The sequence below is a fragment of the Urtica dioica genome, chromosome 12, assembly GCF_054948205.1.
Source record: "Urtica dioica subsp. dioica isolate 48M chromosome 12, U.dioica_male_clone48M_v1_H2, whole genome shotgun sequence".
NCBI classification, from domain to species: domain Eukaryota; kingdom Viridiplantae; phylum Streptophyta; class Magnoliopsida; order Rosales; family Urticaceae; genus Urtica; species Urtica dioica.
Genome location: NC_142767.1, coordinates 16,035,363 through 16,060,555, shown reverse-complemented (window position 1 = coordinate 16,060,555; position 25,193 = coordinate 16,035,363). Strand labels below are relative to the sequence as shown.

Genomic DNA, 25,193 nt, shown 5'->3' with positions numbered 1-25,193 from the left:
AACCCATTAAGATAAATTCGGATTCTATCAAAACAATAAGAAATTCTAACTTTGAAATCTAAATCTCAAATATGAAATAAATTCGGGTTCTATAAAAAACAACAATAAATTATAACTTTGAAATCTAAGTCTCAAATATCAAATAAATTTGTATTCTATTAAAAAAAAAATTGAGAAAAACATATGTGAACCACACAACATAAATACAAATCTTTCATATTCAGTAAGATTTTTCCAAAAAAATCAAAACGATTCGATTTCATCACAAACTCAAATTATCGGCACAAAACAGTGAGAATAATACGGGAATTTCGGCGACATTCCAAAAAATTGACGGAAATATTGTTGATTTTGTGCAGAAGGCGTGAAAATAATGCGGGCACGGTCGAAATTTTGGAGAATGTTTCGACGAAAAAATACGCGAAATGACAAATGGTCTATAGATAATGTCCAAAAATCGGAATTCCGACGTCATTCCCGAAATTTAATTCATACGTATAACTCCCTATTGAACTTTTTATTTTAATTTTTTTTTTAACCAACAATTTGTCGCACAATTTATGGCTCAGCAAATCTACAGGAGACATTAGGTGAAATCTTTGGAAAACAAAATTTAGATTTGTAAAACCCAGTCCAGGTTTCCGAGTCAATCACTGAACGCGAACTTGAGTTGCTCAACGATACGGTTCGAAACTCTCTCTTTCTCTCTCTCTCTCTCTCTCTCTATATATATATATATATATATATGTATATGTATATGTCTCACACATCTGTTGAGTAGGCGATTATAGATTGGCAGCTTATCGTCGCTTGCAGTATAGTTCGGCGTCTTAATGAAAAACAAAAGTGGTGTTGCGAATCACTGAAATTTATGCATGTGTGGTGTTCGAAGAAATGTCGATATGACCCCGAACACACTAAATAATGAATGGATTCTAATTGGCTGTAGCATTTTAAATCACTGTTTTTAGCATTTCGTTTTTGTTGATAAGCATTTGGGGGTGTTTGAGTGTGAGAGTAAGTTTTGTTCTTATTGAGTTTGCTCTATTTGAGTTTGATTTGAACAAATTAGCCAAGTTTTTGGAACACGTTGAGGGTTTCTGCTCCAAAATGTTAGTTGACTTTGTACTGTTTTGGCCAAAGTTATCTTTGAAATCTGAAGGTGTTTCAAACAATTTGATTCTGCAGTTATTCTGTGGATTGAATTTCGGGATCAAGAAGAGGCAGCCATATGGTGAGTTGTTATTTCTTTTCAAACTTTTGATTAGTGCTTTGGATTGTTTGATATGTTGGTCATGGTCTTACTGAATATGAACATTCATTGTGTAATTATTTTTTCAGGAAGTTTTCAGGAATGCGATATTACAGCCCGGGCAACCAGAAGCTTTTGCTTTACAAATAGTTCAAGAGGTTATCAAGCCTCAGGTATTCACTAACTTAGTTGTGTTTACTGTTTTCTTGTTCACTAAGTTGGTTTTTGGTCATAGTACTATTACCGAGTTTACTAGACGAGTTGGCTTAGCGTTATGACTAAAAGTTACTCTCAGAATGTTGCTTGTTTTTCTTTCTTTGATTACTTTTTCTTTCACTCTCTCATATGGTTAAACATATCCATTTGTCTGCTCTTTAGGCGTTTACTTGGTTTTTATTTTTATCTTGCGTGCCTAATGCAACAGAAGCAAACGAAGTTAGCCCTAGATGAGAATCAATTATTGGAAAATATCCTTCGAGCTCTGCTACAGGAACTGGTGGTATGTATATTGATCTTTTTTCTTGTTCTGAAAATTGAAACATAAAAAAATGATTATTCTTCTTAACGATTCCCAGGTGAATGACCGTACGAATGTTTATACGTTTTGGTTTGACCGCGATATGGGTTTATCTTTTATTGCTTTTTTTTTTTCAGGATTCGGCAGTAAAATCAGGGGAGTCAATAATGCAGTATGGGCAGTCAATAGACGAGGGAAATCGTAGTCAGGCTGATATTCCTCGTCTTCTAGGTATGTACTCTTTCTGTCTAATTAAGTATATTCGGTATGTGGTTTTAGGAAGAAAAGAACTATAGAACTAAGTTTATCATGTTGATCATCGCTATTGCTAATAGTAATCCTAGCCGATTTGACCGATAGTTTGAACATCAAAATTGGTAATTAGCTCAGCTTGTATCTTATGGTTTAGTTTGTAATATGATTGTTCTCTACTTTCCCTACACTCATCCTTTCTAAGCTTTTGGTAGTCTTTTAGGAACAGTGGCTAGAGCAAGACAAATTTATTTATTTATGAAATCTAGCGATTGGTTTTCCTTTGAATAACAGATCTAGATAACTATTATTGGTTTGAACATTCTTCTTCTTGAACTTATTTTGGCATGCAAATCTTTATTTTCCTTTTCTCACAAACATTCTTGTTCTTAACCTTTCCCAAACAGACGTCGTGCTGTATCTCTGTGAGAAAGAGCACATTGAAGGGGGCATGATTTTTCAGCTGCTGGAAGATTTAACCGAAATGTCTACAATGAGAAATTGCAAAGATGTTTTCGGGTATATAGAGGGTAAACAGGATGTACTGGGGAAGGTTGTCATTTTCTTCTTCTTCTTCGTATTTGAAGCAGTGGATGGGCTTTTTGGATCTTCCATCAGTTTTTAATTCTCAACCAGTGTGTTAAATTATGGTCAGTAATGTGTAATGTGCAGGTCGAGCTTTTTGCACGCGGTAAATTGGTAATGCTGAGAACATGCAATCAACTTCTTCGTCGATTGTCAAAGGTTTGTTCCTGGTTTATAACTCGTAATTCATGTCAACCCTCTACAGAAATTTGCAAACATTTCAAAATTTGACTATCTAATCTTTCGTTCATTGGAATTCGCTCTTCTAGGCAAACGACGTTGTGTTCTGCGGACGAATTCTCATGTTTCTTGCACACTTTTTTCCATTATCTGAGCGCTCGGGTATTTGTTTGCTACAGTCTCTCTCCTTTTTTTTTTTTTAATTTTTTTTTTATTCTTTTTAGCATTTTTTTTAAATTTTTTTTGCTTCTGGTATTAACTTTGATGTTCTTGTCATTCCATGCAGCTGTAAATATAAAAGGAGTTTTTAACACATCAAATGACACAAAATACGAAAAAGACCCTCCTGATGGTACAGTCTTTCTTTATTCGGTGAATACTTTTTTATTGATTTAATATAATCTACTATTTTTATTATACCAATTCGCCTTTGTGTATCAGGGATTTCCATTGATTTCAACTTTTATAAGACCTTTTGGAGTTTACAGGTACGTTTACCATTTGATGTACGATCACAAAAAATATTTCAAACAACCCAACCTGTATTTCTGTTTTATCGTAAAAAAAAAAATACGAGTCAATGACGTCATTGCGAGAAAAAAAAGTTGTTCAGCTAGTATATGTCACAGCATGGAGTATGATAAAGAAAAATTTGATTTTTATGTAGGAGGTATAGACTGTAGACAAATTTGTTAGTAACTGCAGGTATTAGCTCTGATATTGCTTGGTATTGATTTGGAGTTCTTATTATAAAATATAATTTGATCCGGGAAGTCATTAAATTTTTGGTCATCCACCACTTTCCATCATAGTTGTGGGTTTAATGGGCCGTATGATGGCAAGTGCTTATTGCACACCACAGTGATAAGTATTCCGAAATAATTCGGAAAGAACCTGGTTCTTTCGATATATTTCTTGATAGAAAACATGCTCCAGAGTTATTGCTTAACAAATGCATATATGAGTTATATTTGACTCCCCTTTTATGGATCTAAAGGAATACTTCAGCAACCCAGCTCCCCTAGCTGCTACTCCCGCCAAGTGGCAGAAATTTTCTACCAGTTTATCGGTACATTGGATCCCTTTATAACACTTTTCATTTATTTTGTATTCACATCAAATTGAGAGCCAATTCAAGTATTCTTGAGTTTAATTATCTCCAGGTTGTGCTAAATACGTTCGAGTCTCAACCTTTAAGTGACGAAGAAGGGGATGCGAATAATTTGGAGGAGGAAGCAGCGACTTTCAGTATAAAGTATCTTACTAGCAGCAAGCTTATGAGTTTGGAGGTAAGCTCTATGACAATTGATGCTAATTCAATTTATACTTTCCGTTTGATCATTATTCTGATTTAAGGTTTTTTTTAAAATTTTTTTTTTTTATATGAGGATACAGTTAAAGGATCCGAGTTTCCGACGCCATGTTCTTGTGCAGTGCCTCATACTGTTCGACTATTTGAAGGTAGCATGATATGTATATATATATATATATATATATATATATATATATATATATATATATATATATATATATATATACTGATTTAACTTTTTATATGTGCCTAATCTGACTCATTATCTACCACTAGGCCCCGGGAAAAAATGAAAAGGAATCGGCTTCTGAGAGTATGGTAAGTGATGATCGTATTATATAGTTTGTTTGAACACTTGAATTCTTGTTTATGTTTTCTTTAATAATATCATGCCGCTTCCAGAAAGAGGAAATAAGGTCTTGCGAAGAGCATGTTAAAAAGCTGCTTGAATTGACACCGCCTAAGGGTAAAGATTTTCTTCAAAAGGTCGAGCATATATTAGAACGTGAAAAAAATTGGGTAAGACATTGATTATATCACTCTTCTCTCGCCACCTCTTGTTTGGACCTTAAATTTTACCAAGGGCGAAAAAAATGACACTCATCATTTTTTTGCCTCGACCTAAAAAGAAAAAAAATATTGCGGAAATATAGTGCGGAAAATATTCGCCTAATTGTAGAAAACCGTGAGAAGAACATTGTTTCCTCAAAGTTTATTCGTTCTAGCCATCACAATGCTCTCTTTCCATCTGTTCAAATTCCAAGCATCATAAGAAATTTTGATTTCACGCGAATTTTACTGTTTTCTATATTTTATTTTATCATGTTTCTTAGACTTTGTGATAGAAATATATGATCATTGCAATCAACCTTAGTTTGGTTTTTATTTTTCTAGGCCTGGTGGAAACGTGATGGTTGTCCTCCATTTGAAAAACAGCCGATAGAGAAGAAATCAAGCCAAGACGGAAATAAAAAAAGGTGTAGTTTTTAAGCTTTCTTCACCATAGATCTTTTCCATTTCCAGTAGTAAATTCATCAATTTCTCATTATGAGCTAATTTCTTCTGTTAGGCTACGACACCTTGAAGTTTTGAACTTATGGAATTCATTAGCAGTTTGGAAAATTGAAGAATTATTATTTTTTTCACCGAAAGGAAATATTAAAGTTCAAATTGTTTTCTCACCAATAAAATCATTTAATTAGTTTAGAAATGTGCATTTTCAATTAGAAATGTAGGAAACATATTCTGAAAAGAAAATATTTTGCCCATTTTCTTATATTTATTTCACCGATCAGGAGGCTAAGATGGAGACTTGGAAATAAAGAACTCTCTCAATTATGGAAGTGGGCAGACCAGAATCAGGTTAATTAATTTGAAGTTTACTTTTGAAAGATAAATATACCGTTTCATGATACTGACGTTTCATTGATTTGAGGAAAAGTAATTTTGAAGCTAATTCGCGATGTTTTCATGATGCCAACAGTTGCATTAATTTTTATTAACTATTAAATACGTACAGAACGCTTTAACTAATCCTCAACGAGTTCAAACACCGTCCATCTACGAGTACTGGAAACCGTTGGCTGAAGATGTGAGCTTGTTCTTCATTAGAAATCGAAAAATTTCTTTTTTGCAATAACCTTGTTATTATAATTAATATCAAGCGTTTATTCGATGCGATCACAGATGGACCCAGCGGCAGGTATAGAGGCCGAATATCACCATAAATATAACAAGGTGTGTTTTAGTTATTTTTCACATTAGTTTTTAATTCTGATTTCCCTACCAATGCTCATAATTTGTTAATTCTAATGTTGATTATTTTATTGAAAATACTGAGAAGTGGCAATATGTTTTGAGGGTATTTTTATAGTCTTGTCTACCGAATGTGTATACTCTAAGTTGGGGTTGATGCTTCTGAAAAATTCATAAAATGAACCGAAAATAAAATTACACTATTATTAAGTGGGAAAAAGTGTACTGTGTCTTTTTATCTTTGTAAGCCATCCAAAATATAACAAGTGTTCTCTGTGCAGGTTTATTGCTGGAAAGGTCTACGGTTCTCGGCTAGACAGGACTTGGATGGGTTTTCTAAAGTATGTCTAACTGATATCGGAGACATTGATTTGCGTAAAGTTATTCGGCAATGAACCATTTTGTATTTGATTTGTTTGCAGTTCACTGACCAAGGTATTGAAGGAGTTGTGCCTTTGGAACTCTTACCACCCGATGTCCGCTCCAAGTATCAAGCAAAGCAAAACGAAAGATCCAAACGGGCTAAGAGAGAAGAAGCCAAGAGTGTTGCACCGCAAGGTGAAGAAAACCAGGTATAGAATTGATGAATTTTATTTCGATTTTTATTTATTATTATTTTAATTTTTTTGACAGATTTTTTCAGGAATCGTATTATTACAGGACAATATCATATATTATTATTATTATTTTTTTGAAAAATGCTACATACCTTCTATTTTCAAGTGCATAACAAGAATCCCCTGAATTCGCACAAAATAATAATATCTCCCTTTTTGTAATTTGGCGTTTCAGCCTGTTAATATAAGATTCTTGTTTCAGAAAAAATTAAAAATAATATCATCCCTCTTAACACAAATTTTGTTCAATTTTTTTTAGCATATTTAGTTATAAAAAGACTAAATTACCTGTGTATAAAAAGTATATAAACACAAGTAAACAACATAAAAAATCACAAAATATATTTTACTCGGTTCATATATATTTGGTCGACATGATAAGCTATCATTACTTTATTTGTTTTTTTAGTCTATTTTAGTCTAGAAAGATTAATCATAGAAAAAGTCGACTGTATTTGAAACTAAGAGTAGATTGGTAATGTCTTTATATACAAAGGATGATATGGCATTTTATTTGTGATTGTCTTTATAAAAGATATGATGGGTAGCATTTTCTTAGACATACGGAAAATCTCCGATTTTTCCCTATAATCACTACCAAGGTTTTTTTTTTTTTTTTTTTTTTTCATTAAAGAGAATGAAACCGTTCCAACACTGCAAATCCCCACAATAAAAATGTGAACTTCATTTTATTATTTGTATGTATAGACTTCAATGCCGGATGCGGACGAAGGGACGAGGGTTGATCTGGAAGCCTCTGCGACCCCAATGGACGCCGAAGCAGCGACTGTGGGCGGTGATGTGTCCCAAAGCGAGAGTCCAGTGCTCGATGAACACCAAAAAGAAGGCTCTGATACAGAAGCCGGGCAAGAGGAAGCAGAGGCCGAAGTAGAAGAAGGTACAATCGACGCTGACGCTGACACGGAGGTCGACTTGGAGACAACTACCTGACACATTTCACGCAGGTTTATTTTTCATTTATTTGTTTATTTTATATTTCTCATGCAAAATGGTTTCTTCCTTCCAATCGAAAATTTGACGACTTAGTCCTTATTTGGTACTAATTTCGACTTTGTTTTATCTCTTGTGGGTGAAGCAAATTTGATGTGTATTGTTCTTCGTATAGAGTACCATGAACTTCACTAATGGGAAAAGCATCAACCTGCTAAAACAAAGTAGCAAGGTTGAATTGATACATTGAAGCTTGGTTCTTTAAAAAGTACACTATATAATATCCATTCAAATATGACTTTAATCAGTACAATTGTCTAGGATAAGCCAAAAATTTCAAAGCAGGTATCTAGTGAATGTTCATATTGAAGTCTTTATACTACAACAAGCAATGGAACAGCTTTGAAGTCCCAATATAAAACCCAAAGCCACGTCATCTCCAAGCTGTTGATATTGATCCACCAAAAAACAAGCGCATGAGATTTGTTAGGGCAAATAGTTTAAAGCAAGTTAGGACATCGACTAAGGAGTTCCGAAAATACCTGAGTTTTAGGGTGATGCCGTAGGCGAACATGCAAACGGTTTCGGTGGCATAAGTATTGATTCAAGTTTACCTTCAAGCATTTCAAGCACACTAGTCATTGTCGGGCGATCCGGAGGATTAGTTTGAATGCACCATAGACTCACCAATACCATCTTTTTCACGATTTCATTTTCCTCTTCATTGTTGATATCGTCTAGGTCCAAATCCTCACCGGCCTCGACATGCTTGTACGCATAGTACGGAAAATATATTTTGCTCGTCTTGGATGCGTGAGGATTGACATTTCTCCTTCTCCCAGCCATCTCTAGAACCATCATCCCGTAACTATACACGTCGGACTTGTAAGATACTCTCCCAAAGTGGTTTGAACAAATCTCCGGGGCGATATACCCAATAGTCCCTCTAGGGCCCACAAGGGTCGAAATGTTGCTCTGACCAATCTTGGGCAACTTGGCAAGCCCAAAATCAGATATCTTTGCGCAAAACTTTGCGTCAAGAAGAATGTTGTGCGGCTTGATATCGAAGTGCAATATTTGTGTGTTGCAGCCCTGGTGAAGGTATTCCAATCCTCTCGCAATCCCAACCGTGATATTGTACATTGTTTTCCACCCTAATTGGCTCGTAGAAACGGACGGTCCTAGTTGGTCGTATATCAACTTGTCAAGCGACCCGTTTGGCATGTACTCGTATATAAGCACTCTCTTGGTTTCATAGCAAAACCCTAGAAGAGAAACCACATTGACGTGGGAGGTTCTACTAATGCTCGAGACTTCGTTGATGAAATCTTCGCCGTCGGTTTTTGAGTCGTTCAAGACTTTCACGGCTACGAGTCTACCATTGGGAAGTATTCCCTTGTACACGGAACCGAAGCCTCCTTGGCCAATCTTGTCCCTAAACCAGTTGGTCATTCTTTTTATCTCTAGGTAGGTGTGTTGCTTTGGAAGAGGTAGATCATGGCTTCTTAAGAATGCCCTAATTTTGTTGTTGTCCATTATCTTCCGTTCGAGGCAAAATTTTTCAAACAATGATCTACCGTTTCGAAAGATGTAGAGAACGATTGCTAAGAAAATCATGGCTCCAATGGCCGCGGGAACTGCTTGGCACAAAACAATTTAGAGTTACACACCATGTTATATATAATTCATAGGTTGATTTGGGACACATTGAATGTTGATGCTTGTAAAATATTGAAACCAAAAGAAGCCTCCTTCTATTACGTCTTTGAACTTTTTGAGCTGTAGTTAAATGGTCCATTTTTTTGCTATGTACTTTCTAAAACTTGGCACCATAATCTTTTCTAACTTTGATCTAAATTCAAACTGAAATTTACATTTTAATAATATGATACTTATTAAAAAAAAAAAAATTGTTATGATTTATTATTATTATTATTATTATTTTAAATAAGTATTAAATTGAAATAGCTGAATTGCCTCTAAAAAAACAGATCATGTATGTTATACATGCATGCCAATTTTCATTCAAAACGAAAATCAGAAAAGAAGAGGTGTCAAAGTTTTTTGGAAGTTTCTCGTGTCAAAAGAAATGTGTAACAGTAAAATTTTCGCAGGTGCAAAGAAATGAAAAGTAGAAAAGTCAAACTAAATAAAATAATAAGAATTACCTAGCAGGCGGACATTATTGCCGGGATCCCCTGGATTCAGGACAAAATGAAAAATGAAGGTAACACAAACATGAGTTAGGCAAATAAATATTATACATAAGCATAATTAAACATGTGAGACTTCAATTATGTGGAATTAAACTGGGTGGGTAATTTTTTCACATGCTCGATTTATTTCTCTTATACGTCTTGGAGGCTTGTCAAATTTTTGTATGGATTCAAACTAGGATTTAAAATTTTGGTTGCCAATAATGTACCGGGTCTTAAAAATTGGACATTACGACGGCCTATGAAAATTGTGATGAAAAAAAATGCGGAGAGAAATGTAGGCCGATGAAAAATTATAACGGAAATAATATTGTTGAATATATTATAAAAATAAGTTAGGAAAGTTTACAGGTTTAGTATTTTTGAAGTGTAACATTTTGATTGTTTTAAATCTTTTCAAGAATAGAGTTTTTTTTCAAACTTTAACTAATAATTTGAGATTACTTTCCTTATAAATGAAACTATAAATAGTAAATAAAGTTAGGTAGAGCCCAAAATAGTAAACAATTTTTTAATTTTTTTGTAAACATGAAAAAAAAAATGATTGCTTACATCTTGAAAAACATTATTTTTGTGATAAAAAAAAAAACTTTAGACAAGCTATACTTGCAATTAGTTTTAAAAAGTACCATCACATGCAATTTTCACAATATAAGGGAAAACATGTAGCCCAATCCACCTACCTCATTTAAAATACTAAAAGTATTATTTACATGAAAAAGTAACTCACTAAGACTAAACAATATCACACTATTCCACAAATACTCAAATCGACTATGCTCGTAATTTTAATAGACTAAAAACCTGATAAATCTCCAGACGGACTAGGAGAACCAGAAGTCGAAGACATGACTGAGAGAAATGAACTTTTTAATAAAATAAACCTGCAAAGATTTTGTTTTAAAAGTCAATCATCAAGTATATAAATTATAGGAAACTACAAGAAAGCTCCATCCCAATGATAAATTAAAGTTAATATCCTAGTAATTTTAATTTATCAGAAAAACGTGGAATATTTTCAAATGAACTACAAGAATCGAAAGCATAATTCGTGATGAATGATTCGAATTAATTAGAGAATAAACTGACAAAAGAAAACTTTCATTTAAAGTTTAAACAACATAATTCCAAAGAATCTAGGAAAACATAGAATTATACAATATGCATGGAATCATAAAAAATCACTAGAAGCATAGTATGAAATGAAACAAAAGAAAAAATTTATTCCCTGAGAGAATCTCGATGCAGGTAGGAGATAATAAGGAAGCTCTATTTGAATGGTAAATTAAATTTATTATTATAGTAATTTAATTTACTAAAAATACCTGGATATTACCAGATGAACTACAAGTATCAGAAGGAGAATCTGTGACAAAATGACTTAAATTGATAATCGAATGAACCTGCAAAATAAGATTTTCATTTAAATAACGTAGTTAAAAAAAAAGAGAAATTGAAAATTATCAAATAATCATTGAAAATCACGAAAAATTTAGAGAATGAACTGAAACAACAAAAGTTCTAATTCCTCAGGGAATCTTGAGTGGGTATGCGATAATAAGAAAGATTTATCCGAATGGTAAATTAAATTTATTATTTGGATCATTTTAATTTAAAAAAAAATTGGAAATTTTCAGATGAACTATAAAAATTATTAGTAGAAGGAATGACAGTATAATAGGGAATGTCTTAAAGCTATTTTGTTAAATGAAACTTCGACTAATATTTCAAGGAATGCCAATTCATATAAATTATTCTTAGTATATGTGTTCATCGACGTATAAATGTTATAAGTGTATAACAACTGACTAAATATACCTTAATTTAAGAAACTGTTTGAAATAGCTAAAAGGTTAACCTCGAATATTAAAAATGTAACCCAGCTCATGTCTAGAACAGAACATAACCAGAACTCCATTCCGTATTGATTGAAAAACAGTATTAAAATTATGCATAGCATGTTGAGAAATTGAGAGAAATAATACAAATTGCTTGTTACTTATAAAAAAAATAAACCAAAACTCAAATATTAACACATTTAATATCAAATCGGTCACGAACTGCAATCAGTTCGTGACCAATGTGTCACGAAATCAACTCAGTTCGTGATCGATTTGGTACTAGATGTGTCAATATTTGAGTTTTGATTGATTTTTGGTAAGTGACAAGTAATTGGTATTATTGTTGTCAATTTCCCTAACACGTTCACAAAACATAATTTCCTATACTATTCCAGACTGTTAACTAGATTATTTTTTGCTATATTTTTAATTTTTTTTCTTCGGGATATATCATAATCTAATTTGGGTTTTATTTCTTTATAATTTCATGAATAGTGTCATAATAAACCGGATATGAGTGTTGTGTTCCGGTTTGACCAAAATTCCAGTATTATTCGGAACGGAACACTCCGATCCATTAAGTCCTGGAATTTTGGTAAGCTTGTAATTGAAAAAAACGGAACATATATATTTAACTCTCTCATAGTTGACGGATGTGACTTGTCTTAGTTTGAACAGTTCTCTTAATTATTAAAAGATTAATATAGTTTTAATATAGTGGGTCTAAATGGATCAGATACGGGAACTTTCTAATTTAATGATAGATGACAAGAACGAATAAATTGACAAGCTTAATAGCTAATAATTTGTTAAATATATGCGTGAAACATGACAAATATAAGAACACGCATTTAACAATTGATTTGAAAAATTGTACCACACAACATACTATTTTAATTTTACCAAACGTCACATCAAATTAATATTTAACTGACCCAAAAACTTATTGAACTAATATGTTTTTTAATAATAATAAATAAAAACCTTATTGAACCTCTCAATTTGTTCCCCTCCCATTCTACATAACGAGCTAAATGACAGTCATCTTCATCCATTAGCTAGCCAATCGCACGATTTCTCCTTAATTTCGATGCAAAATCACGAAATTTTGAAACTTTGATTCAAACAACCACCAACACAGCAGGATGAAAAGTTTGACTTGATCATAATTTCGAACATTTGTCTCTAACATGTGCGATAAGTTTTTGCACACAAAAGTGCCTAATAAGATTTTCAAAGAATTCATATCAGATTGAACAGAGAATTTCAGATCTATAAATCTTTCAAAACCAACATCAGATCTCCAAAATACTCCCAAAGTAGTTTACACTTACGCAAACAAGTTATAATGGCAAAATCAGTACAATTGCGCTATAATCGTAAAAAAAAATTCCCTCGTGATATATTTCTCGACAGCCAAACAGAAATCGAGAAGTTCTTACAAAATTTTCCTTCAAGTTTGAAGGTGGAAATGGAAATGAAAATCAATTCGGGTCGAAGAATCTGATTTTACCTCGAATTTCTCAGTCTCGATGATTCGGAGTGGATGTACGTCGAAACCCTAAACCGCGAAATAGGGTTTTGGGATTTTTTTTTCGAACTGACCTTGTAAGATGAGAACTATGGTCGCGAGTTCACCTAATAGCAAGTTTACAACTCCAATTATATTTATATTTTCTGAAAAGCCCTCGTGACTTTACTAAAGGTGCCATTAAATTTCAGAGTGGTCCTTTGTTTTCCTGTTGTAATAATAAGGTAAGCCACAACTTGCGTAGAATTGTCTTTTTTTCTTTACTTTTTTGTAACTTTTTTTTTTGGGGGGGACAAAATGCGCCAAGTTTTTCATTCGGCATCGGTATAACAACTAACAATCCAAGAATTTTAACAAGGTTCTAATAAAATCTTAGTGTTAATAAAATCTGTTACTACAATCTTAGTTAATCATATTATGCTGAGAAAATGTTTACAGTTTAGGTATATAAAGTTCAAGGAAGTAAAAACCCCATTGAATCTAAGTGTTACACTTAAAAAACGATGGAAGAGTCATGGCTCGATAAGAATATACAAGTGCTGATGCAATGCACTCAACAAAATATAACATTCACATTAATATGATACTAGAGTGAGACAACTAATTTGCTAAAAACTTAAATAGGTATTGAATTTCCAGAGAACAAAAGAAGAAAATAAAATAAAAAAAAGGGAATAGACTTACTTGTTTGGGCTCGCTTTCTTGTCGAGGCCATGGAATAACCTGTGTCTCCTCTCATAATATAATAATATCTTTTTTATAACTTTGTTTGATCGATGCCAAGAACAAAATGAATATAAACATGTATGATATGAAGGCTGTTTCCTTTAAAACTTTTATTTCTTTTTTTCAGCTTAGAATACTGTGGAGAGACGCAATTTATACATTTTGAACAGAAGACAAAAAAAAAAAAAAAAATACTACAGAGGCACACCAAGCTTCCCTTTATTTGAAGTCTCTCTCTCTCTTCATAACTTTTTTTTTTCTCTCTTTCTTTCTTATTTGTAAGTGTAGATGAGTCTTAACTATCGGCCGTTGGTGGGATTAAGAATACTTAACATCCACGTCACATTTTGATGTGATGTTATAACATTCAACTTTTTTTAGTAACAACTACACACTTTATTTATCATAATTTATTAACTTATAACTAATAACTTATATAAACGAAAAATAAAAATCTCAAATCGTCAAAAACAAAATCTCAAAATTCACAACATATGATCTAAATTAGGCCACCTGTTTAGTTTAGTTATGTTTCTTTAATTTTTTTATCATTTATAAAATCTTTTGAAGGTCATTTAATTTGTCACACTCATAAGTTATAATACTGTCGTTTCTATACTACTTCTTACCATTATAATATCTATTTTTGGACTAATTTTTTTATAAGAATTTTTTGTAATATTTTAGCAGTAATATATACATAGACGTATAAATTTAAAATGTAAAGATGGCATAATTTAAAGACTAGTTAGAGTAATAATATGACTCTGGTGAAGAATTTGAAAGTCAAAGGTTGTATTCATATGAGTATTTGTTTCTTCTCACTCTTTATTATTATAATTATTTTCAGAGACGCGTTTTTTCATCAGTAATAATACGACTACTCTGGGTGAAGACTTTGACTCACAGTCACATGAAAGAGTTTATTAACAAAAAAATTATCCTTATAATAACATATTTATTCAGGTTCCTCAAATGTATGTCCGTTCATACAGCAAGAGTAGTGCTAAAAAGACAACAAAGGATTTTTTTTTTATTTTACTATATATATATATCCAAAACAAGGGTTTGTTTAGCTTTGCATCTTTGAGTTTTGATAAGCAACGCTGCTTTATCTAGTAGGTAATTTCACACCATCATAACATGTTTTTAATTTTCTATTGAAGCCTTTTATTCATGTGAACATGTGATCAAATTTGTCCAAGAGAAGCATTTAGACGAATAGAAACAGACCGAAATATGCCCCATAATACGGGCCTTTGAATTGCTGTTTAAAAAAAAAAAAAAAAAAAGTCACTTATTTTGAATTGCTGTCCACAAAGTCACTTTCACACCCTTGAGTTTTGATAAGCAACGCTGCTTTATCTAGTAGGTAATTTCACACCATCATAACATGTTTTTAATTTTCTATTGAAGCCTTTTATTCATGTGAACATGTGATCAAATTTGTCCAAGAGAAGCATTTAGACGAATAGAAACAGACCGAAATATGCCCCATAATACGGGCCTTTGAATTGCTGTTTAAAAAAAAAAAAGTCACTTATTTTGAATTGCTGTCCACAAAGTCACTTTCACACCCTTGAGTTTTGATAAGCAACGCTGCTTTATCTAGTAGGTAATTTCACACCATCATAACATGTTTTTAATTTTCTATTAAAGCCTTTTATTCATGTGAACATGTGATCAAATTTGTCCAAGAGAAGCATTTAGACGAATAGAAACAGACCGAAATATGCCCCATAATACGGGCCTTTGAATTGCTGTTTAAAAAAAAAAAAAAGTCACTTATTTTGAATTGCTGTCCACAAAGTCACTTTCACACCCTTGAGTTTTCACCAAAACTCTCCCCTTTGTCCTTCACTTATTTTGAGTACATTCAAAACCATGAAAGCTTCAAACAAAGTAGTTTTACTGCAAAATCTCATACAAATCACTTCTCATGTGTCCTTTGGGCGCTCGCTCTCGCGGTCAAGTCAAGCCTTCTGCAACGTAATAATAATAATAAAATAACTCAGAGTTTAGCGACCCACATATGTTACACAGAATATAGTTTTTAATTTAATTTTTTTTTTTTTTTTTTTTTTTTTTTTTACCTGTGTTGGAAGGTACAGCTTGAACTCGGGCGGGAGTTCCTCCTCGGAGTAGAGGCGATCGGCGAAATAAATACGCCTCAACCGGCAATTAGCGTGAACCTGAACACGCAGCGTTTCAACGTAATTGGTTCCATATGCCCGTTTGGTAAAATCGGCAAGATTAAACTGTATTTGATTCCAACCCTCGTCCATCTTCAGCGGCATTGTGCAGATATACGGCTTAACTCGCGTAACACCCTTCCAATAAAAAGAAATAAAGAGTATTTAGGACTTGTCTGGCATCATTATTATAAATAAAAAAAAAAAAAAAAAACTGTTTTTTAAATCCACAGAGTTCCAAAAATAAAAGAATTTTGAGAATAGCATTTTTAATGTTTTCACTAGTTTTCTGGTAAAAAATAGTATACAAAGTTACAAACCAAAGACAAAATAAAGTGAGAATTCGTGTTTCTTTTTTTTTTTTTTTTTTTTTTTTTTTGCATTTTATAATTTTGAGTATTTTCTGTGATAATTGTTGAAACGAAATATAATGTAAAACTGTTTTTTAAAAAACAATAGCCAGAAACACATGATTTTACAGCAAACACTATAAACTGTTTTTGTTTTGATTATTTAAACAGATTCATAGAAAAAAAAGTTAAAAAAAAAAAAGATAACGATGCAGAACAAGTAGAAGCTCCGTTGGGGCTTAATTTGTTTAACGTTTGTTCCCTAAGAAACGAACTAATTAATCCCAAAGGAGAAATGGTAAACAGGACTGAAAAAAAAATGGGCAAACTTACAGACTTGAAAATTTGAAGCTCGGAAACGCCGCCTGACATTCTTATCGTCGAGCACTTGAATCTCAAACGTGAAATATTTCTTCAGGTTCTTTACTATTATGACAAGGAACGGAAGCTTTATGCCGAGCGTTGCGTTCATGTCCGCCGGACAGGTGATGAACGTTGACTGTACATTAGAACCCACTATTTCGAGCACATTCGACTGTATATCTTCATCTTGTGGCCGTTTTATATGCCCATCAGAAACTGCTCGATTGGAATATAACACGAAAACATAATGAAGCTTTGAAGAGCAACATCTATATACAAAGTTATGAGATGCTAAAAATATGCTTCAATGACGACCGACTTTGACCATTCCATGACTGACTTCTAAAGAATCCTGTTTGATATTATTAGGATTCCTCTAAATGGATAATCGAGATCCTGATCTAATGCACCTAAATCTAAAGCTGAGCATCTCAATTTGGTTTTAGTTGGAAATCTCGGAATTGGTCCATAAAATTTAGATTCCATCGAAGTTGTATGCTTTCCTTTTTGTTTACAAGAAACTTCAGTTTTGTTTTTTTTCCAGGAATGAAAATCAGCCTAAAAAACCATGAAAGGCTTCGATTGATCATTGAACCACCTTAGCAAATGGTATATTCTTTTGCAAAGTGTTATGAAGAGGAGCTTCTGGTAAGAGTTTACGTATTTTAAACGAACATATATTAAAAAAAAAAAATAAAGGGCCTCAAAACCAGATTATGATGATGTGTGATACTAGAATTGACATATCTACTTATCAAGGCCTCAAATCATCAAGTTATCTTCAATATAGCGAGCACAGACCTTTGCTTTTTGAGACTCACATTTTCACTTATTAATCGGTATCCAATATAATCATTTTCGATGATTGTGGTTTTAGTGGTCACATAAGCTGAATAAGTTCAAATTTCAAAACAAGGACAAGGATACAGTTGAACGAACAAAATTTTATAGAACCCAGAAACACAGCAATTTGATTTTGATTCGGCTCAGTAATAATCCAATTACTACTCTCAAGAATTCTGTATTGTTAATCACACCCCTAAAAATTGGGGGTTTTTTTTTTTTTTTTTTTCCTTCTCTAAAAATACAATAAATAATTTGGTGAAAGAAATCAAACGATTAGCTCATACACCAAGATCAAATAACAAACACATTACCGAACAAGTTATGAATTAAGAAATTCTCACCTTCTTTGTCCCAAATCTGCAAAGGCTTGCTCCTAAACAAACACAAATAAGCGACACGCATTAACACATGCCACAAAACCTACACCTAAAATAACAAAAAATGGAAACTAAATAGCAAAAAAGAAAGTCGCATACCCAAGACTGTACAGAATCGAGAGAAAACCAGATTGGAACGTGTTCTTAAACATGGTTTTACGTCACTGCGAGGCTTTACCTACATATACAATCAGAATGAAACCCCACCTTTTTTTTATTTCAATAATTTTTACGAAAACAGCGATCAGGCGAAGAAAATATTGAATAGGAATTCTGAAATTTACCCAATCAAAGTTCTGTCTCTTTCGCTTGTCAGCGACAATGTGAGCGAGAGAACTCGAGAAGGACAGTGGCTCTTAACCGTTTAGCATAAACGACACTATTCAGGAAATTAAAAAATTTAATTAATTTATATATATATATATATATATATATATATATATATATGTTTTTTCATTTTTGGCTGTCTAATAAGTAACATAATTATCACAATCGAACTTTGGAGTTAATAAAATAAGGAAGTTAGTTTAAAAATTAGTGAAATGGATTAAATTTAGCTATTTAAAAAAGTGTTATAGCTATTTAGTCAATTTCAAATTTGATTTTAAGGAACTAGTCAATGTTTTGTTTATTTTAGTAAATTAGTCATTTATTGTCATTTACCAAAATTAACGTATTAAAATAAGAAATTTGTAACTAACTAAGCCATCTTAATCTTAACGTTTGAGATTTAGTCAACGTTTAGAAAGTTATTGAAAAATAGCCAAATGTATGAGGTGGCAGTTGGGGTAATGGTTTAAAATTTCAAAAGTGTCCTTAAATCAATTTAGTGGTTTTTTATTTTTATTTTTATTTTTTTAGATTCGTCACTTTCTCTCTTTTGGTTTTGAATTCTTACTTTCTCTCTTCTATTTTTTTCATTCAAACTTCAAAAATCCATATATATCTCACATGAACTCGAAATTGAGTGATTCCAAATCTACGAATTTGTGACGCTGAGATCTTCACAAATAGACTCATTGTGTTGGATGAAAAATAATTTTTTAATGCCATAGATGTAGAAAAATCATACTACTGTCATATATATAAAAATAACTGAAAATTTTCGGAAATCTTCTGAAAATAAATGGAAATTTATTGAATATTTATGGAAAAGTCATTACAAACATATGTAAACATGACCCATTAAATATGATTTTTCATCAAACACAATTGATTTATTTTTGAAGATCTCAGCGCCATAAATCCATGAGATTTGAAATCACTCCATTTCGAGTTCATATGAGATAGATATGGACTTTTGAAGTTTTTATGAAAAAAATGTAGGAAAAAAAATAGGAGACAAAAAAATGACGAATTCAAAATCAGAAGAGAGAAAGTGACGAATTCAAAAAGCTAAAGTCATAAAGTAATTTTTAATTAGCTATCACTTATGCCACATATGCCGTTTGACTATTTTTCCAAAAGTTTGCAAACGTTGATTATTTCCAAAACATGAATATTTTTGTTGGTTATTAAATTACACTGCCCTTAAAATAATAAAAATAATTATGTAAAATTTAATTAATGATGACACATCATCAAATATGGTTGTAATTTAAACATAATTAAAACGTTGACTAAATTGTAAATCCAACATTTAAAATGACTTAGTCCGTGAGAGTTTTTTAAAATTTATAATTTTTTTTTGTAATTATCAATTTTACTAATTTTGTTAATATTATTAGTAAAAAAAATATAAACTAGTACTCGAGCTAAATGAACACCAATTCAATGTGTTCGCTATAATATGGGGTTCGGAGGTCTAAATCGACCTATATATGCAAGAGACTTATGGCATTAATCGATTTTTTTAGGTAATTAGGCTAATAGTCTAATAATCTACCATTTTTTTTTTAAAGAATAACCAAATTTTTATTTTATTAACCAACATGTTATTAGGCTGAAATACATTAGATTATTTGGTTTAGAACTTAATGGGCTATACTTTTAATAAAATACAATTTTGGCTAAAATCTTAAAAGAAGTTAAGAATTGACTAGTTGTAACAAATTCTATATATTTTTTTTAATATCCTCATAATCCCTATGCTAAAATCTGGTCATTTTTCTCTATAACTTTAAGCATTCTCAATGCATTTTTATCTACGACCTATAAATAAATAAATAAACAACTATTAATATTGTAATCTATTTTATTATTCATCCCTATATATATATATACAGTATATATATATACAGTATATATATATATATATATATATATATATATATATTATCAAAGTAAATGGGAATCGGGCTCGTAAACAGAGTTTAAGCCCAACATTATAAATTAAAATTGGACTCTTATTCCTGAAAGCTTTAGATTATTTGAGGTGAATTAAAACACGCATGAAATGTCAATTCTAATTTCTACATATTATTACAGTCAACCATGACTTGCCATGATAATGAAACCAACAAAACAAGTATTAGGTAAAAACAAAACCAATGAATTGAGTAATTAATCCAACTCAGATTTCTTTTTCTTTTTTGGGAAAATATCAACAATAACTCATGCGTTTAATCAAAATACCTAAATACCTGACTTATTTTTCAGTTTTCAGAAATATCATACATCTCTCATTCGTTTAATATAAATGACATATATTTCTCCTTAATTTGCGATATAACATATTTTAGATTAGATATGTGTCATTTATATTAAATTGAGGAGAGATATTTGATATTTCTAAAAACTGTGAAGATAAATTGCTTATTTCGAATAAACAGATAAAATATTGTTGGTCTTTTTTTTAACTCCAACGTGATGAAACTTAACACAGATTCGAGGCGAATATTGAATTTTGAAAATTTGACCATCTCGTGATCTCTTTTGCCCAACTTTAGTCAGAACAAGTTGATACTTAAACCAACTCTACATTATGTACGACATCTTGTCTCCGTCTAAACAAAATTTCAATTGGTATCAGAGCGGACACTCAAACTCTTAAGTGGTTTCCTAGTCTTGTTGACTTTTTCTATTTATGATGGATAATACCAAGGAAGGAGGATTTATTGATCGTCCAGTGCTCTATGGGACAAATTATGGCTATTGGAAAGCTCGAATATGTGCCTTCCTCAAATCCGTTGATAGCAGGATTTGGACTGCCCGCACCATAAAAGATGATGAAGGTGTTGTTCCTTGCCTTTGGTCTGTTTTTGAGGCAATCATGGGGAAGATGTACTTAATATGTCATTTAGTTTGGCTTGTTAATTACTTGTCTCTTTGCGGAGCGTCCATCTATTTTTTACTGAGACTTTTTTTTTATTATTTTTTTTATGAGTACTGCTCTAGAAGTGCTTGCCTAAAAAAATAACTAAATGGGGAGTTTGTTATTACATGTGTTATTGGCTTATTTTTTTACTGCAAGTTTATTTGACAAAATGTCTGTTATGCTCCAGGATATGTTGAAACATCTTTACCTTTGTGTGCAGAGTTGTATTTTTTTTTGCAAGTTTCCTAAATTGCCAGAATGATTCGCCGATCGAAGACTTTCTACTTTGCTTCTCTTCGTGTGTATGAGTAAGGAAACCCTACATCGACTTTCAGAGGTGTTGACTACTATAAAAACCAAGCGTTTTTCCCTTAGTAGTCTTGAGACATTCATTCACACTTTTAGGGTTTTTAGACGTACACGATCGGCGGAGTCGAAAATTGAATGTGTGATGTTTGTGGTGTAATTCTCGAAATACAGCTTCTGTTCCATTGAATGTGAGAGAATTGTTGTGGATTCTGTAATTGCGTGATTGCTTGTTCACGTGCGTTGATATTGAGATCTACCAAAAACACGAGAGAGTGTTTGAGAGTGAAAGTGAGAGGAGCTCAGATTCAGGAAGAGTCTGAGTTGAAATTCACGAGTAGTATTAGGAAAATTGCATTGATGCATGGGTTGTTCATATAAGTCTATTGTACTTTTACTACTTTTCATATAGTGAATTTCCTTTTCACTGGGCAAACTGCAGTCCAAAATAAGTAACGTTGCACCAAATCGGATCATCACATCTTGTGTCATTTTATTTCTCCCTGTTTATTTAATTATCTATCTTTTGCATCATAGCAAGTTATCGCTTATATTGACTCTATATTTTCTGTCTTTTTCAATAATGTGACTAACAAGTAAACAACTAAAATATTTTTCTATGTAACGTATGATTATACTATATATACTTACAGATTTGTAGATTATAGATGGTGCATATCTACAAAAAAAAAAAAAAAAACTTTCTTTCTAATGACAAATCTTCATTCCATAGAAAGATGGGTTAAAAATCATTATATGATTCTATGTCTATTTTTCAATTCGATTATTTTTATTTTATTTTTTATCCCTTTATTATTATACTTTTTTTTAACATATATTTATATATTCATCTTTTATGAAGATTTCTCTATGGTATTTATTTCAACTTTTTTTTTTTTATGTTTTGGTATGTTTGCCTCTTTTGTTTGAACTTTTCTTTTAATGTAATCTTATAAATTCATGTATTAACTAAATAGAGTTCTCATATCTAAATAATTAATTTAAACTAATAAATTTACAAAATAATCAAGCGTTGTATAAAATTAGTGAAATAATTGAAAAGTTTAAATTTGTTGGGAGTATCAAGCGCAAATAAATATTTTTACCATTGTGTATAAGTTTATAATTAAGTATATTATCTTCCCCTCTATATATAAGTTATATGTTGGCATGGTGTTCATATTTTTATGGGCGGTCTAAACAAGTAGCTCAAACAACCCCCACTTTAAAATTACAAAAAATTGGTTACGTAAGCCACCTAAACTATAAGAATTGTAAATTAGTCAACCTTTGGTAAATAATTTGTAAATAACCAACTTGCATACGTGGCAGCCTATTAACTACCTAAAATATATGTTTGAATGTGTTAAATAAGTCTTTTACTAATCTGTTAATAAGTTTACTTGGCTATTTACAAGAAATTAACCAAATGTGGGCTATATCTCAATTCACTATATCCATGTGGCTATATAACTTAATAACCCTTAAAATTATAGTTCAACTATTAACATTTTTAGGAAAGTAGCCAATTTGTTATAATAACATTCAAATATTCCAATAATACCTTTTAAGGTTAATATATTAACTGTCATAGTAAATAAAATTAACAGTAACAAAAAAAGTAAATCTCATTAACGGTAAAAAAACAACAGTAAATATTATTAACGGTGACATGAACAACAATAAATCTTATTAACCGTGGTAAAAAAACATTAAATCTTGTTAACTATAACAAGAACAACTGTAAATCTTATTAATCATAGTAAAAATAACCATAAATCTTATTAACCATAACAAGAACAATAGTAAACATTATAACGGTGACACGGACAATAGTAAATATTATATAATCACCTCAGTCACGCGCCGATCCAGTACTGTATACCGAGTTGCAAGCTCAGTTGGCAGCACAACAAATGCAGATGGAAGAGATGCAGCGACAGCTGCTTTCGTTTACACAGATGCATACTCAGGCTTCCCCTACGCCGACATCAGCGGCAATGGCTGATAATGAAACGCCAGGTTCTGCGGAGTTTCAGCGTGATCGTCCTAGCGGTAGCGGCAATGGCCGAGGAGGAAGCAGCAGTAGTGGCCGCGGAGGCAACTTATTTGGAGGAAGAGGAAATTCCTCTATAGATAAGTTTTATAGGCAACAACGAAAATAGTTGCACTTGTATATTTTTATATTAGCGAACAAACTCGTATTAGTTGCTTGTATATTAAAAATATTTTAATATGAAATATTAATTTCTAATTCTAATTATAATTCTAATAATATTAATTCCAATTCTAATAATATTATATTTTTATTCTAATATTTATAATTTTTTTTTAAATAAATTGGGAATCGGGTGCTACTAGTCGCACCCAATACTATGGCGGGAAGGGTATTGGGTGCAACTAGTCGCACCCAATCAGTTGGCGGGTAGGTTATTGGGTGCGACTAGTCGCACCCAATACGTTGGCGGGTAGGGTATTGGGTGCGACATGTCGCACCCAAAAGTCAAATTCCCGCCTTATTCTTAAATTCCCACGGAAAAATAGGCGCGACTTCAGGTGCGATAAGTCGCACCCAATAGTATATACTATTGGGTGCGACATGTCGCACCCAATAGTATTAGCTGCGGACTATTAGGTGCGACTTAATCGCACCTAAAGTCGCACCCGATAGTACTATCGGGTGCGACTTCTTGGGCATCAGGTGCGACTTTTGTCGCACCTGATGCTCATATTTGTAGTAGTGTATTAACCTTAACAAGAACAGCCGTATATCTTATTAACCGTGTTAAAAACAATAATAAATCTTATTAACCGTAACAAAAACAATAGTAAATCTTATTAATTATGGTAAAAACAATAATAAATCCTATTAACCATGGTAAAAATAACAATAATTTTATTAACCGTAACAAGAACAACAATAAATTTGACAATAAATCTAATTAACTGAAAGTTAAACAGTATTTTTCGCATTGCATTTCTTATGTTCGATTTTAATACCAAATATAATCATAAATATAATCATTCGATATCGAGACAAATTTTTGCCATCTTACCCCTTATATTTAACAATATCCTGTTCAGAATAGTAACGTTTAGTACTAGCTTTTCTTAGATAAAAACACATAACCATATTTCATTCAATCCAATTTCCAAAAAAATTTAAAAATCATGCAATCAGATAATCTTAAGACAATACCATAAACTGACAGAATCTAATATCGAAACAGAGCTAATTTATTAATAGAAGATCAAAAAGTACATAGAGGATAGCTATTTTGGGTTTTTTTTTTGTCTTTTTGAGTGCCGTAAATAAGTCGAGGTGGCTAACTAAAAAAAATTACAAAAGGTTGGCTATTATACAAAACGCTACAAGTTAATTGACTATATAGCTAAAAGACCCTCTTTTTTTTGCTAATTTTTTAATAAAACACAAACCTTGACTATTATTTTAGAAGACTTCTCATTAAATGACTACTTGTTTATAAATCTCTATATTAAATAGCTTAACTATTGGAATATTAAATAAATACCCAACTCATACACACTTCTTTTTCATGGCGCATACCATTTGTCGTGATTTGAACTGTTCTCTTAATTATTAGATAATTAGACTAATATTGTGATCTAAATTATGAATTATAGGCCTAGCTCAGATGAACTCAGCTAAGAAAGGAAACACTACGAATATACAAAAAAAAGATTCTAATCCAGACACATCAAGCCAATCCTTGCAATATATACTAACAGATAATGAATATACAATCC

General features: G+C 31.8%; 3 protein-coding genes across 7 annotated transcripts; 1 reads left to right on the top strand and 2 right to left on the bottom strand.

Moving 5' to 3' along the window:
* Positions 1-542: 542 nt before the first annotated feature.
* Positions 543-7,728, top strand: THO1 (nuclear matrix protein-like protein). Its single transcript, XM_089602561.1, has 22 exons — positions 543-685; positions 1,189-1,234; positions 1,342-1,425; positions 1,677-1,751; positions 1,907-2,000; positions 2,429-2,574; positions 2,694-2,765; positions 2,876-2,948; positions 3,073-3,138; positions 3,228-3,274; positions 3,784-3,855; positions 3,950-4,075; positions 4,182-4,247; positions 4,375-4,416; positions 4,501-4,617; positions 4,993-5,075; positions 5,394-5,460; positions 5,618-5,689; positions 5,785-5,835; positions 6,135-6,194; positions 6,276-6,425; positions 7,179-7,728. The coding sequence occupies exons 2-22, from the start codon at positions 1,232-1,234 to the stop codon at positions 7,419-7,421; spliced, it is 1,809 nt and encodes a 602-aa protein (XP_089458687.1). The 5' UTR covers positions 543-685; positions 1,189-1,231; the 3' UTR covers positions 7,422-7,728.
* On the bottom strand, positions 7,647-13,975 carry LOC149379575 (rust resistance kinase Lr10-like). Of its 3 annotated transcripts, none has more exons than XM_089602564.1 (7): positions 13,694-13,975; positions 10,963-11,040; positions 10,442-10,521; positions 9,590-9,619; positions 8,109-9,058; positions 7,964-8,035; positions 7,647-7,865 (listed from the first exon to the last, which is right to left on the bottom strand). In XM_089602564.1, exons 3-7 carry the CDS (start codon positions 10,485-10,487, stop codon positions 7,782-7,784), a joined length of 1,182 nt encoding a protein of 393 aa, XP_089458690.1. In that variant the 5' UTR covers positions 10,488-10,521; positions 10,963-11,040; positions 13,694-13,975; the 3' UTR covers positions 7,647-7,781. The 3 variants fall into 3 exon arrangements, with proteins under 3 accessions (XP_089458690.1, XP_089458689.1, XP_089458691.1); XM_089602563.1 differs by lacking the exon at positions 13,694-13,975 and adding an exon at positions 12,992-13,135; XM_089602565.1 differs by lacking the exon at positions 13,694-13,975 and adding an exon at positions 12,992-13,134 and having other exon boundaries at positions 7,964-9,058.
* A 1,399-nt stretch (positions 13,976-15,374) lies between these two features.
* BUG22 (cilia/flagella-associated protein) lies at positions 15,375-18,188 on the bottom strand. 3 transcript variants are annotated; one of them, XM_089602348.1, is made up of 6 exons: positions 18,148-18,188; positions 17,963-18,041; positions 17,828-17,859; positions 16,615-16,856; positions 15,829-16,065; positions 15,375-15,717 (listed from the first exon to the last, which is right to left on the bottom strand). In XM_089602348.1, exons 2-6 carry the CDS (start codon positions 18,013-18,015, stop codon positions 15,709-15,711), a joined length of 573 nt encoding a protein of 190 aa, XP_089458474.1. In that variant the 5' UTR covers positions 18,016-18,041; positions 18,148-18,188; the 3' UTR covers positions 15,375-15,708. The 3 variants fall into 3 exon arrangements, with proteins under 3 accessions (XP_089458474.1, XP_089458475.1, XP_089458473.1); XM_089602349.1 differs by lacking the exon at positions 18,148-18,188 and having other exon boundaries at positions 15,375-15,714; positions 17,963-18,139; XM_089602347.1 differs by lacking the exon at positions 18,148-18,188 and having other exon boundaries at positions 17,963-18,132.
* Positions 18,189-25,193: the final 7,005 nt, after the last annotated feature.